General features: G+C 49.4%; 1 protein-coding gene across 1 annotated transcript; it reads left to right on the forward strand.

Annotated features, from left to right (window-relative positions):
• The first annotated feature begins 6546 nt into the window (after nucleotides 1-6546).
• NHLH1 (nescient helix-loop-helix 1) lies at nucleotides 6547-6957 on the forward strand. Its single transcript, XM_015412122.1, has one exon. It carries the CDS (start codon nucleotides 6547-6549, stop codon nucleotides 6955-6957), a length of 411 nt encoding a protein of 136 aa, XP_015267608.1.
• Nucleotides 6958-14303: the final 7346 nt, after the last annotated feature.

Below are 14303 nucleotides of genomic sequence, written 5' to 3' on the forward strand. Positions count from 1 at the left end.
CGGACGGTCGGATGAATGGAGCGGTCTGGTTCCCTCGGATTTCTGCTCTGTGTTTACTTTTGAGGAGAGGGAGAAGTGTCCCAAGAAGAAACTGGCGAAGCAGAGGAGCTCGCTTGCTCAGGGGTAAGGTCTTTGGGTAGGTAGCTTTGTTTTGTTCTATTTTATTTTGTTTGGGGCTGGGGGAGTGCGTTGGGTATTTATTTTGGAAAGGCCTGATTGGATTCTTGTCCTGGTGGGACCTTGCTCAGTGATGCTGTCGCAGTGCCTGTGTGCCTCCGGGATGTTTGAAGGGGCTGAAAGAAAGGGGGGGGGAGTAGCTTCTTCGTTAGTGAATAACAATTGCAGGTAGCTGCGTCTGTATGGGGTGGGGACTCCAAAGCCCCAAACTACTTTAGGGCTTTTTCATCATGCTGTGAAACACTCTTTTCCCTTCACTTTTTAAACGTAGTGAACAACCAGCCTGAAGAAGAGGTCTGTAAGAAGCATACTCATTATTTTGGGACACTTTTAGCCCTAATAAAAGGTATGATGCTATGGAGGCTTTGGGACTGGTTCATGGATGTATGTATTCCCTCTTCCTGCAATTTGATATGAAATACCTATCTGTGGTTGCCAACTGATGGGGAAGAACCTCATCCTGGCGCGCTCTTGTGCCGTTGGCAGCAACCTGGTCTTCAGAAATCCACCGGGAAAGCTTTTTTACATCACACAGAGGAGCATTGCTTGCTTGCTTGTGACTGTAGGTCGAGCCGCTAGCTATAGCCAAAGCACAGGAGAACTTGCTATTATCAGAAGTTGGCAGCTGCTCTACAGTTACAGGCAAGCTGAGGCTTGCTGGAAACATTGAAGAGAGGATTGCGTTCAGTGATTTGACATCCGTAAGGAATTTCAACTCTGAGTATTGCAAGAGGCTTGATACAGAATCAGCGCACCGGTCCATTTTGCTCAGTACTAGAATGGCTGCGTTCTCGGGTTCTCTGGCAGAGGGGTCGTTCCCAGCACTTGAGAGCCTTTTAACTGGAAATGCCAGAGACTGAACCTGGGACTTCTATGCACAAAGTGTATGCCATATCACCCAGCAATGACTTGGAACATGGGACAGTGAGCATTTAACCTGACTTTCCCCTGGACGGAGAAGAGAGGAGTAAACAAGTGAGGGGTGTGGCCAGTGGTTCCTGTCCATCGGAGTACACAATTAATTGAACAAAGACCTGTGTAAAAAAACCCGAAACCACCTGCCCACTTTTAAAACCCGCTTGGACAGCTAAGTCTTAGGATATCTCTGGAAGATGCTGGGATTCGGGGGGGGGGAGTTCTATAACTGAGCAGGGGAGGCAAACCTCTCTGTATCTCTTTGCTGTGTAAACATAGTATGTACGTGGTGGTGGTAAGAGAACACCATGGGCTGATTTGGGAGATCTCAGTGGCAAAAAAGCAACACCTGATATGCCTAAATGCATTTACTAGGGAGAAAAAATTAAACAGGAGTCCAGTGGCACCGTAAAATGCATACTTGGATAAGCTTTTGTGAGCTAGACCTCACTTTACCACATGCATGGAGGTGTATAGTGATACGGAGTTCCTATGGATGTATACACAGTGCATCTTAGGAAGCGCTTTGCTGACAACAGATGCTGAAATAAATTTTGTCAGTCTGTAAGGTGACACAAGGCTTCTGTTTAATTTCTAACACAGCAACTCCTCTGGAATTATTACTAGGTATGCTCTATTGGGCTTGACTTGGCTAGCTCAGTTCCTCCAGATCTGGGAAGCGAAGCAGGGTTGACCCTGGTCAGTATTCAGAAAGGAGACCACCAAGGAATTCCAGAGTCATGATGCGGAGGCAGGAAATGGCAAACCACCTCTGAACACCTCTTGCCTTGAAAACCCCACAGGGTCACCGTAAGTCAGCTGTGATGATGGGGGTGGTGGTGGAAATACTGGACCACACTTCTGAGTAAACATGTTCGGGATCACCTTGCATATTGACTTTGCCCAACCCTGCTGTGGGACAGCTTGTAAAATATGTGAGCAGAGGATGTCTGAATTCTAACATTTGTACCTGACTGTGTGAGAAACTTAAATGGGTCTGACAAGTTTTTGAACTCATGTGAATCTGGTTTTAGATGTTTGTTTTGGAGTGTCTCGTGCCCTCTGAAGGACTAATGTACTGTTGTGACATAAGCTTTTAGAAGCACCCTGCAAAGTGAATTTTTGGCCCCCCAAAGCTTTTGCTACAATCATTTTGTGAGCCTTGAAGATGCCACAGGGCTCTTCTTTGGAGAGCTGCGGCAGCAGGCTAGTAGGGCCACCCCTCAAACAGCTTGAGGATCACTCTCAGTCCCAACAGGGACTAGGAGTGGCTAATTCATTGTGGCGAGCCATTGTCTCTCTCCGAGGCATATTTGGATCACTTTGCCAATTATTTTCATTACTTCTCTGCATAGCAATAGCAACGCATCAGTCTTTTGGACTGGGGCCTTCTGGCCTCATGTTGCCTTGCTCTCCTTCTGTTTGGACCTCTGTGTGTGTGTGTGTGTGTGTGTGTCTGCTAACTGAGGGTAACGCTTCATGTAGTTGAAAAAATGGGCTCTGGAGCATCAGATGTTGGGTGCAATAAATTAATTTTGCAAGCACTGCAAGACGCTTTGGCTGCAACCGACCAATGCAGCTACCTGGGGAGGGCTGTGGCTCCGTGGAAGAGGTACCAGATTCAGTGGCAGCAGGTCCCAGATTCACTCCCTGGCATAGCCAGTTAAAAAGAACCAAGACATCTCTCCCTCAGACCCTGGAGAGCTGCCGCCAATCTGAGCAGACAATACTGACCTTGATGGACCAAGGGTCTGATTCAGTATAAGGCAGCATCATGTATGTGTTCATGTCCTTGTGCCCATTTGTCATTGTGGACTGAGCCGCCCTGTAGCTTTTTGAATGGCTAATCTTTCTCATGCGTGGAATTTTTAGAAATTAGGCAAGACACAAATGGCTCAATAGATCTGAAAAGTCACATGGCCTCTGGAGTTCGTCACAGGCTCTCAGGGCAGGGATGTTGTGCCTTCTGATATCGTCTGTGTCCACAGATCTTGTCTTTTAAACTTCATGAACAGACTCTGAAAAAGGCAATGCATGCTTCCTGTCAACCCAACTTTTGGATTATAAAACTTGTAATTGTTTGTACGTCTTGTCAGAGCCCCATCATGGTGCCAGAAGTTTGTTTTGTAGATCAAGGGATGCCATAGTAAAATATGTCCTCTGCATATACTCAGAAGTTTTTCTTCCTTCCTCATACAGCCAGCCCCAACACACTGGGGACTAGTGAGCAAGAAGTGAGCTGTGGATTGGAGAAATAAAGCACTGAGGACTAGTGAGCTGTTCCAACTGGAAGCATTTGTTCCCCAAATACCATGACATCTTTTCATCCATAACATACATTTGTGCCATCTTGTGATACATTTCCATGTGTTACAACCTAAAGGGGCTCAGTATGGCTCAGGTTCAGCCTAGAGATCTCAGTCCCAGCTGTGTTTAGTGCCAGGAAGAAAAAGGGACTTTCTGTATAGAAGGAGAAGAGATTGGATTTATACCCCGCCCTTCACTACCCAAAGGTGTCTCAGAGCGGCTTACAAACTCCTTTCCCTTCCCCTCCCCACAACAGACACCCTGTGAGGTGGGTGGGGCTGAGAGACCTCTTGACAGAAACTGCTCTTTTTCAAGAACAGCTCTTATCAGAACTATGGCTTGCCCAAGGTCATCCAGCTGGCTGAGAGTGGAGGAGTGGGGAATCAAACCCGGTTCTCCCAGATTAGAGTCCGCGCACTTAACCAGTACACCAAACTGGCAGAGAGCACAACTCAAGAAACACAAATGGTTCCCACATAACAGGGTTACAGAAACAAAGCATTCAAGTCTGCAGGCGTAACTTCCAGGTAGTTTTGAACCCTGGTACCTCTCATTAAAAATTAAGCATTGCCACACGCCCCCTCATTCCCTCTCAGCTCCATCCCACTGTTGTGCATATGCACACTTGTCTCAGGTAAACAACTCCAGCCACCAAAAACAGTCCTTGTTTCTAGGCATGGTTCTGCACAAATAAGCTATTATGAGCTTATCCACCAGAGAGTCAATTGGAGGAACCCGAGGAAAGCAAAACATGATTCAATCTACTCTTCAATTGTCCTTATTAACCAGGGACAGACCCTATTTTCCCCTCCCTATTTTTACTTTTTGGAACGTCTCTTTGAAGGGTTATCTTAGTGAGAGTGCCTAGCTAGGCTTGTCTTCAGGATCCAGTTCCCTCCTCTACAAGTTAAATCTCTGAGTGGTCATCAGTGCTTCTTGTCTCTAGCGTACGTCCACGTTAGGGTTCCCAACCTCCAGGGGGGGAGCTGGATGTTTCCTGGAATTACAACTGATCTCCAGTCTACTTACATTTCTTATTTATTTATTTAAAAGATTGATTCTACTTCTCCTGGGGAAAATGGCTGCTTTGGAAGGTGGACCACATGGCGTTACTAGTTCCGTGTCAGTGCGTGTGCACGAAGAACAAGGGTGCTGTGCAGTGTACAGACTGCCATCTTGCACCCCATGGCAGCTGTCAATGTATTTCTTAACCATCGATAACAGCTTGTCGGATAGTTAGGTTTTTCTAGTTCACGTTTACCAAAATCACCCTCTGGGCTTAAATTAGAGTTGGAGAGGCTGCTGTAACCGGAAGACCTCCAGAAGGTAGGGGAAGCCGGGTTCCTTCCACCGTCCTTATCATTTGAATACTGGAGTGGAACCTTCAGGAATGTGGGAAGATAGGGTTCTCCATATTTTGGTGTGAGATCAGGGGTGGGGTAACACATTTCTGTTTGCACCTGGAAGATGTTGGAGGGGGATGGATTCAAACAGTGACTTCTGACTACACTGGAATGTCAGATCCATCTGAAGTTTGGATAATGGGGAAACTTGATATCAGGGTGAGGGAGAAACACTTCTTACAATGCTCTGCAGAAATGAATCTCCTGATTTTTGTAAGCTTCAGAATAGCTATTGCAGCTCCTTTTGGGGGGCCATTGTCTCAGCTTCTAGGACGGAATGGGGATCAGTATTTTTTCAGGCTCTTCCCCGGTTCTAGGTTTGGCCACTGGCAGGGGGTGGAGGGGTAGAGTTGCCAGATCCATGTTGGGAAACTCCTGGAGATTTGGGGGTGGAGCCTGGGGAGGACAGGGACCTCAGTGAGGTACAATGCCACAGCGTTCACCCCTAAGCAACCATGTTCTCTGTGGAAACTACTGCTCTCTGTTGTCTGTAGATGAGCTGTCATTCCAGGGGATCCCCAGGCCTCACCTGGAGGCTGGCATCCGTACCTGGTTCACATGCCTTTGGACATGTGCAGAGCGCCTTTGCCCTCCAGGACAAAGGGTGTGACTTCAAGCGGGCATGACTGCCAGCCAACTCCCATTCTATAAATTAAGGGTTGAGGACTAGGGGACGAAGAGCTCCCTCCTCCTTCCCTCCCACTTCACTGTGCCAAGTTCAGCTGCATTCCATATGTCCAGGGCACCAGAACGAGTAACAGAAGGCCTCATTCAATACACAGGCAGACCCCTTGCTTTCTCCCTTCTGGCTTTCCCCCTCAGTCATTCCCCACCTGTCATCTCTCTGGAGAGTATGGATAAGGAGCTTCCAAAGTCTGGTCCCTTTTATCCCCCTCTAGGTCTTGGGTGAGGGATTCGGCCTTCCCTCAGTCACAGACCAGGGCAGGCAGTTGAGAGGCTTGATTTCTTTGTTCCCCCCCCCCTCGTGTTTTCCTTCCCTCACCTCTCTTTTGAGTCTTTTCCAGTTCAGTTTATTCCTTTTCCACCCTGTTATTTGTTGCTACTTTATTTTCTTACTTAAGTCTTTGGTTTGCTTTTTACAGTTCCTCTTTTATATTATGTTTTATCCCTCCCCCCTGTCTTCTAAGGAGCTTAGGGTGGCACACACAGCGCTCCTTCTGCCCATTTTATCCCAGCAACGACTCTGTGAGCCGTGGTTAGGCCAAAAAAGGGTAACCCTCCCTATTAACATAATACATTGCGAAGGACTATTTTTCTCTATGTTTGTTCACTGAGCCGTTCCCACCACCTCAACAAATCAGAGCTGTATGTTCTCTCCCTCTCAATGACAGGGCATACGGAAGGAATTCCTGGTGATGGGTGGCTGAAACGGAGTCAAACACATCCCAAGCTCAACATCCTGTTCGGAGGATTGGGAGTCAACAAGAAGATTGGCATGATTTATTTCTTCATCAGCTGACTGCAGCTGGAGAAATTGCCTGAGAAGACCTATCAGATGGTGAAACTTTGAATGTGGAATCTTACTGTGGCCGTACTTACCTGTTGGTAGCATTTTCTGGACATCCCCATTCCTCCAACCTCATTTCCACTCTGCCCTCCTTCTTCCACATCTCTCTTCCAGCCAGTCTTCTTCTTTCCGCATAGGCCCAGTTTGCATCCCATCCATCCATCCATCTTGCCTTCCTTCCACCCCCGTTTCATCCTCCATCCCTCACCACAAGTCATGATGCTAAATTCAGACCAGACGGAGATTGACCTCCAGCCGACCCATTCAGAGACAGAATCAGTCTTCAGTGACTGTGGGGGCGGAGGGGGGCGTGGGGTTGGGGTGGAAGAGGCCGGCTCTCTTGGCCTTTGCAGCCAGTCCAGGGTAGTTGAGTCTGGCGACACTATGAAAAAAGACCTTCAGCACCTGAGCCGGGAGGAGCGCCGCCGTCGCCGCCGTGCCACAGCCAAGTACCGGACGGCTCATGCCACCAGGGAGCGGATTCGGGTCGAGGCCTTCAACATGGCTTTTGCCGAACTTCGCAAACTCCTGCCTACGCTTCCCCCAGATAAGAAGCTCTCCAAGATTGAGATCCTACGGCTAGCGATCTGCTACATTTCGTACCTCAACCACGTGCTGGATGTGTGAATGGCTGGGGCCACAGCTGTCTTCCGGGGTTGGAAACAGCTGATCCAATCCCCGTTCTGGAACTGTTAGCACTGAGCCCACTTCTGTCCTACTTCAAGCTAGATCTGCTACTTGAACCACGCTCTGGCCATATCCGAGTTCATATCCCAAATGGAATGTGGGATTGGTCTCTTAGCTGTCCATAGCCACCCATCTGCTTCACGTCCTGTGCGGTGGGGGTGCTGCTGCTACACTAGGGTTGCCAGCTCTGGGCTAGGAAATTCCTGGAGATTTGGGGGTGGGGGTTAGGGAGGGAAGGGGACCTCTGCAGGGTATAATGCCATAGAGTCCACCCTCCAAAGTAGACGTTTTCTCTCTGTAGTCTGGAAATCAGTTGTAAGTCCCGGAGATCTCTAGGCCCACCTGAAGACTAGCAACCCTGTGCTGCCCCCACGTTAAATTTTGTGTTTGCATTTGGAATCTCCCACTGGATCCTCAAAGGAACCAGGTGACTGCAGTTATGTCTGAGTTGCCGACATTTCCAAGGACAGGGACACGAACCCCTGCAGAGAAGGAACGAGAATCTCTCTCTCCTTCTGACTCTTCCTTGGTCACCAAGAATGCTCTGCCGCTGTGGTCCTTGCCAGTCATTTGATGCTAAGATAGTCTAATGCTAAGACATTTGATGCTAAGACATTTGATGTCTTGATAGTCACAAATACAGTGGCTGTAAGGTGTATCATTAGGCTCACACAGACACTACCAGGGGCTGCGGCTCAGCGGCAGAGCATCTGCTTGGCATGCAGAAGGTCCTAGCCTCAGTCCTCGGCATCTCCTGTTAAAAGAATCAGGTAGTACGTGATGTGAAGGATCTCCACCTGAAATCTGGGAGAGTCGTCGCCAGTCTGCATAGGCAATGCTGGCTTGGATGGACCCAGGGTCTGATTAACCACAAGGCAGCTTCATGTGTTTACCAGCCACAGAGGAGCAGCCGAACAGAGCAAAGAACAGAGAGCAGTTAGTCAATGTTTCTAGTGTGTTTTTATTCCACCCTTCCTCCAAGGAGCTCAGAGCAGCGTACGTAATTTTCCTTTCCCTGTTTTATCCTCCCAACAATCCTAGGGTTGCCAAATAATTCTTCGCCGGGAGCAGGGGGCTCCCGTCCGGCGTTAGTTTTCCCTTGTATGGCCATAGTTTTCCCTTGTATGGCCGTGCCCGGCGTGCCCACGTCACTTCCTAGTGACGCGCACGCCGGGGGCGGGGTTCCCCCGGGGCCCGATTCTGCCGCGGCGGGAATCAGAGCCTAGTCCCAACATTCTAGCACACGAGTCCCCGCAGTGGCCACCCCACGATGATGGGTCTGTGCTCCTTCCACCACATCTTTGAGTTGCAACAGTTTCATCCGTGCTCTTTCTACAGCAAAGGTCTGCATATTTTCATCTGCACAGTGCACGATTAAAGTGCAAAGGGAGCCTTATGGACATGTTTTCATACAAATGAGAGCGCACAACGCGTGCCAAAACACGCCATGTACACTGAAACGCTCAGACTCTAGCTGTTTGGATCCAGACCGCCATCTCCCAAGTTTTGTCATTGTGTAAATGGCACTCCTTTCCAATCAGTTCCGCATCATCTGGCCACATTTCTCCATCTGATCGGAGAAATCCCAAGTGAGGGAGTGGAACCCGCACGGAAGATGTACCATTGAGAGTAGAAGAAATCAGACTTCCTTGCTAGATGACACTCAAGGTCCATCTAGTTTGGCATCCTCTGGAGATCAGATAGATTCAAGTCCAGTAGCACCAGCAAGACAAACACAATTTGTTTGGAGCATGAGTGTTTGAGAGTCAGAGCTCCTTTCACCAGATACCTGACAAAGGGACCTTTGACCCTTGAAAGCTCATACCCCAAAAAACTTGTTGGTCTCTCTGGCACTAGTGGACTCCAGTCTAGTTCTACTGTAGACCAACACGGCTACCCTCTGGAACTCTCTGGAGATGAGCTTATTGGAAAATGACAAGCACCGGCGGGAAGGCAAGTTTACCTGAGTTCAGAGCCAGTGCGTGAAGTTGTGGCTGCTGTCACACATTGCTGGATAACGTGCTCTCAATGCACTACAGCAATTATTTGCGACTGGATTTTCCTGTATGAAACAGGAAAATCTTGTCGCAAACTGTTGCCAAAGTGCATTGAGAGTACATTATCCAATGTGTGTGAAAGCAGCCACAGAGGAGGAATTAAGATTTGAAGGGGCTGTGTCTTATGCACTAAAGATTTGCTAAATTCCACAGGGGAGTTCAGAATTAGACAGGAGAGGATTTGGCTCGATACTAGCTCACTTCCTTTGTAGGTCCCTGTTCAGTCCCTGCTGTCTCCAGCTAAAAGATCTCAGGTGCAAGATGCTGAGAAAGATCTTTCTCTGCCCGAGGCCCTGGAGAACTACTTTCTGATTGTCACATAGTAGAAGGAACAATGGTCTGACTTGGCGTGAGGCAACCTGTTGTTCTCAAAGCAACAGCTTCTCTGCTCTGGTTTGTCCCCAGTGCGGGGCATTCAGAGGTAGACTGCCTCTGGTCACGGAAGCTTCATTTTGCCATCATGGCTGTTGATAGCCCTGACCCTCATACAAACCCTAAGCACGTCTCATTGGGTAAGACCAAAAGTCCTCCTAGTCCTGTATCTGGTTTCTGAAAGCCGGCCAGATGCTTCCAGTCAGCCTGCAAACCTCACATAAAAGCAACTGCTTACGTCCACTGTAATCCCCTTACAATTACAATGCAATGCTAGACTGTCTCTGAACACGGAGGTCTCATTTAACTGGTCTGGCTAACCGTGATAGTTAGGGATCCTGCAAAATTTAAGGATTACCTTGCTGGATTAGACCCCTGCTTTTCTGTTCTAGCATCCGGTTTCCAATATTCCTCACCTTGAGGTCTGAAAGGAAGCTTGTGAGCGGGGTTTGAAGCCATCAGACACCCGAGCCCGTTTGTTTCCAGCACCTGACACTGATTGCAAGTATGTTTTCTCTGCACATGGAAGTTCCATTTGGCTGTGAACCCGTCTCCTTTGCACACACTCCAGAAGCAAGGGTCCCTCGACACAGCCGTTTCCCCTGCTGCTTGGGACAAGAGGGCCAACTCCTGGTTCAGAAGGAGATGGGAAAGAGCCGGGGGGAGTGAGGGTCAGGATGAAACTCCCTCCTCCTTTGACCTCTTGGACAAAGTCTCTGTGCCACAAAACTGTATTTATTTATGTATTTATTTATTTATTTACTTTGAAAAAATGTTATTTATTTGCAGTGTTCATGCACTTTTTTTAGGGAAAAAAGTCTTGGAAGGAAAAACGGAAAAGCCTTTGTTTATGGTCCGTCATATATATGTGTGTGTGTATATATCTCTGTGTGTGTGCGTGTGTGTCCGTCGGTTATCTGGTTTAGAACAAACAAGAGTTTATAATAATTATTATGATTATTTATGATTTTTTTTTGTAAGCAAAAGGGAAGCAAAAATTAAAACTCCTTCCCCCACAGATGAGGATGATCTGGTGGGGAATAAGCAGAGTGTTGTGTCCATTTTTTTCTTGGTTTTTTCCCCAGTTTTTTTTTTTTTAAATTTCCTTCTTGCGTGGCACTGGGAGCGGCAGCTGGGTAATTTCACGAATGGTAATTGATGGTCATGGGTGCTGCCTGTTAAGATCAGGGTAATCAAATCTCACGCTCCAAAGCATGAAATGATCACAGCAGGGCGGGAGGGCAGAAGTATTCTTTCTGGAAGGGGCCTCTTGCCAGGTCTCCATAGGAGAAGTGGTAAGGCACAAAGTCTTTGGTTCACTGCCCAAATGCATCATGGGAATTAACTGGGCCCTACTGTTAGGCAGGCTCAAGTGTATGGACCAGGCCTAGGGTGATCAACTGCGGGTTGGGAAATTCCTGGAGATTTGGGGTTGGAGCCTGGGGAGGGGAGGACCCTCAGTGGGATATAATGCCACCCACCAAAGCAGCCATTTTCTCCAGGGGAGCTGATCCCAGTAATGGTCTATGGTTGCCAGCTTCCAGGTGGGGCCTGGAGATCTCTCACTTTTACAACTGACCTCCAGCTGACAGAGAAAAGCTCCCCAGGAGAAAATGGCTGCTTTGAAGGGTGGACTCTGTGGCAATGTACCATGCTGAGGCCCCTCCCCAACCCAAACCCTCCCCTCTCCCGGATCCACTCCCAAAGTCTCCAGGTATTTTCCAACCCAGAATTGGGAACCCTAGTCTAGAGATATTGTAATTCTGGGAGAGCTCCAGGCCCCACCAAGAGACTTGCAACCTGAGCGGAGGGTCTCTCCTCAGATATAGTGTTTTTTGGGTGGGGTTAGGGGATAGAATGCCATAGAGTAGTGATGGGGAACCTTTTAGAGACCGAGTGCCCAAACTGTGACCCAAAACCCAGTTGTGTATTGCAAAGTGCCCAGCAATTTAACCTGAATACTGAAGTTTTCCTTTAGAAAAAACAACTCATACATTAACTTAAGATGATCCAAACAAAGTAAACAAATTGTTTACTTACAATTATTTGGCAGAGAATTCAACACTTTAATGATGGTCTGGGCCTGGCTAGGGCGATGGCACACGTGCCCACAGAGAGGGCTCTGAGTGCCACCTCTGGCACCCGTGCCATAGATTCGCCACCACTGCCATAGAGCATAGCAAAGTGGCCACTCTTTGGTTGTCTTGTGTGTTTCCCACCATGCAGGGGGGGGGGCTCACTGGCGATTTGTTTTGGTTCAGGCAGCAAAGCATGGTGGGCTGTCTCTGGGTACTGATAACATCTTATTTGAGGAGTTGTGATCCTGACCCATTGTGGTGCCAGAAGGAGAAATGTCAAGAATTTGGTCACAGACACAGCGCAGGCCTATCTTTTCCCTGTCCCAGGAGGGTGTGTACAAAGCTGACAAGTGCGGTTCAAGAGTCTCTGTAAAGTGGGAGATGAGTTTGAATGTCACGGTGCGGAAATCTCAGCCAGCACTCCTTGAACATTTCCCTTCCTGTCGCTCCAATGTTAGCAGAGCTACTTCCTGTCTAGGGTTGCCAGCTCTGGGTTGAGAAATACCTGGAGATTTGGAGATGGGGGGCTGAGGAGGGTGGAACTTGAGGGGAGGGACTTCACTGGGGCGGAAGGCCATAGAGTCCATCTTCCAACGCAGCCATTTTCTCCAGGGGAACTGATCTCTGTCACCTGGAGATCAGTTGTAATCCCAAGAGATCTCCAGCTATCGCCTGGAGGCTGGCAACCCTGTTGTTGTGTTAGCAAATGGCGGCCAGAGTCACCCTTCTTCCCCTGTTGGGGAGAAGGTAGACTTACCAGGTCCCCTCTGTCCACCTGTGGGAGATGGGAGGTAGGGTTGCCAGATCCAAGTTGGAGAACGCCTGGAGAGTTAGGGTTGGAGCCTGGGGTGGACAGGGACCTCAGTGGGGTACCCTCCCAAGCATCCATTTTCTCCAGGGGAAGTGATCTCTGTAGTCTGGAGATGAGCTGTAATTCCAGGGGATCCCCAGGTCCCACCTGGAGTCTGGCATCCCCAGGAGGGGGGCAGGCAGGGGAAGGCCTGATCCACTGATGACTCAGAACCTACCAGACCCTGAAGCACAAGGCAGACCCTTTTCAGGTGCTGAGGCTGACTCAGCCCGTCCTACTGTTCAAGGCAGGGAACGTAGCATGACCAGACCATTCACAGGTCTGAGCTTGAGTGTCACCATCACGTCACCCCATTAAATTCCCAGCGGCCCTGGTCACATGGGAGGTTTTTCCCCGCAAGAGGGACGGATCGGGGGCGCATAAACGGGTGCGATCACACCGCAACATCTGGCAAGCAGAGTGCACCGATCCGTCCTTTCCGGGGGAACATGCGCATTAAAAAAACCCTAGAAAAGAGTATTACCTACCTGAAGCTCCGCAGCAAGGGCGTCCGTGGGATTGCTGGCGTGCCCGTCTTCCGCAGCATTCTAGGCTCCTGGCCAAACTGCGCATGCGTGCACATGTGCAGCTGGATGCCTCGCTCTCCATCCCATGGCTTCCCACCCAACATCTGATCGTGCCAGGGAGCAACTGTGCGGCGGCACGGGGGATCTTTCTGACCCCGCCGCCGCGCTTCTATTTTGCTGCGGTTCAGAAAAGCCGCGCTTTGGCCGTGCTTTCCCCCCCGTGTGACCGGGGCCAGCAATTCTCTTTCAGGGGACACAAAGTCTTAGCGAAGCATTGCTTCTCTCAACTAATTAAAATTGCTTTTCCTGGTGGCTGAGAGCCTCATTCATAGCACAGTAGATGAGTGGGCTTTTTTGCATGCTGCAGAAAGTTCCGAGATCCGTCCCCAGCATTTCCAGTGTCAGTGCCAGGCCAATACTCAGCAGCACGAATATTCAGATGTTTGATTTTGGTGCATACACTACCCACTATCCTTCCAATATGCATTGTTGTCATTTTGGTGAGACTAGGTCAATTCATTTATATTTCCCAGATTCATATGCACGAATGAAACATTGGAGTTTTGAGGTTATGTTCTCACACATATTCACATGTATAAATGTATGTATTACCCTATTTGCACAAATGGTGACTGTGCGTATCAGGAGAATCGTGGGTGGCATATACCCTTACGCACAGCTGGTACGCCAAAACTGAATGTCTGAAAATGGCTCATAATTTAAGGCAGCTTTGTGTGTGACTTGAGACAGGTATAATCCCATTTAGCAAGGATAGGAATCGGTTTATCTTGAGACCTCAAGATGCCACTCCCAGTCAGAATTGATCAGGGCTGGCTTCCGGTCTGGCTCCCGCGAAAGGCGGACGCATCCTTGGGTCGCTCCCGAGGGGCGTCTCGCCCGCCCGCGGTGGAGGAGGGAATCCGCGCGAGCGGAGACCCGAACGAGCCCCTCAGGATGTGAGGAGCTCGGATCCGGGGCGCTTTAGGGCGCTCGAGGGGGGAGTCTCGCTCTCAGCCGAGAGGTTGGAGACGAGGCGCCCGCCATGCCCTGCCCCTTTGGACCTTGCTGCGTGAGCGATCCCGTTTTACGGGGTTTAGCGGAGCCACCAGACGTCACCATCAAACGGGCGTGATCACACCGCAGCATCTGGGAAGCAGAGCGCACCCGTCCCCGATCCGTCCTTTCCAGGGGGAAACGCGCATTAAAAAAAAAAAAACCTAGAAAAGAGTACTACCTACCTGAAGCTCCGCAGCAAGGGCGGCCGTGGGATCTCTGGCGTGCCCGTCTTCCGCAGCATTCTAGGCTCCTGGCCAAACTGCGCATGCGTGCACATGTGCAGCTGGATGCCTCGCTCTCCATCCCATGGCTTCCCACCCAACATCTGATCGTGCCAGGGAGCAAC

The sequence above is a fragment of the Gekko japonicus genome, unplaced genomic scaffold (genome assembly GCF_001447785.1).
Source record: "Gekko japonicus isolate JY-2015 unplaced genomic scaffold, Gekko_japonicus_V1.1 scaffold1903, whole genome shotgun sequence".
Classification (NCBI taxonomy): Eukaryota; Metazoa; Chordata; class Lepidosauria; order Squamata; family Gekkonidae; genus Gekko; species Gekko japonicus.

Excerpts from the sequence above, each read along its gene's own strand:
- NHLH1 (XM_015412122.1), top strand. The coding sequence starts at position 6,547 with ATGATGCTAAATTCAGACCAGACGGAGATTGACCTCCAGCCGACCCAT.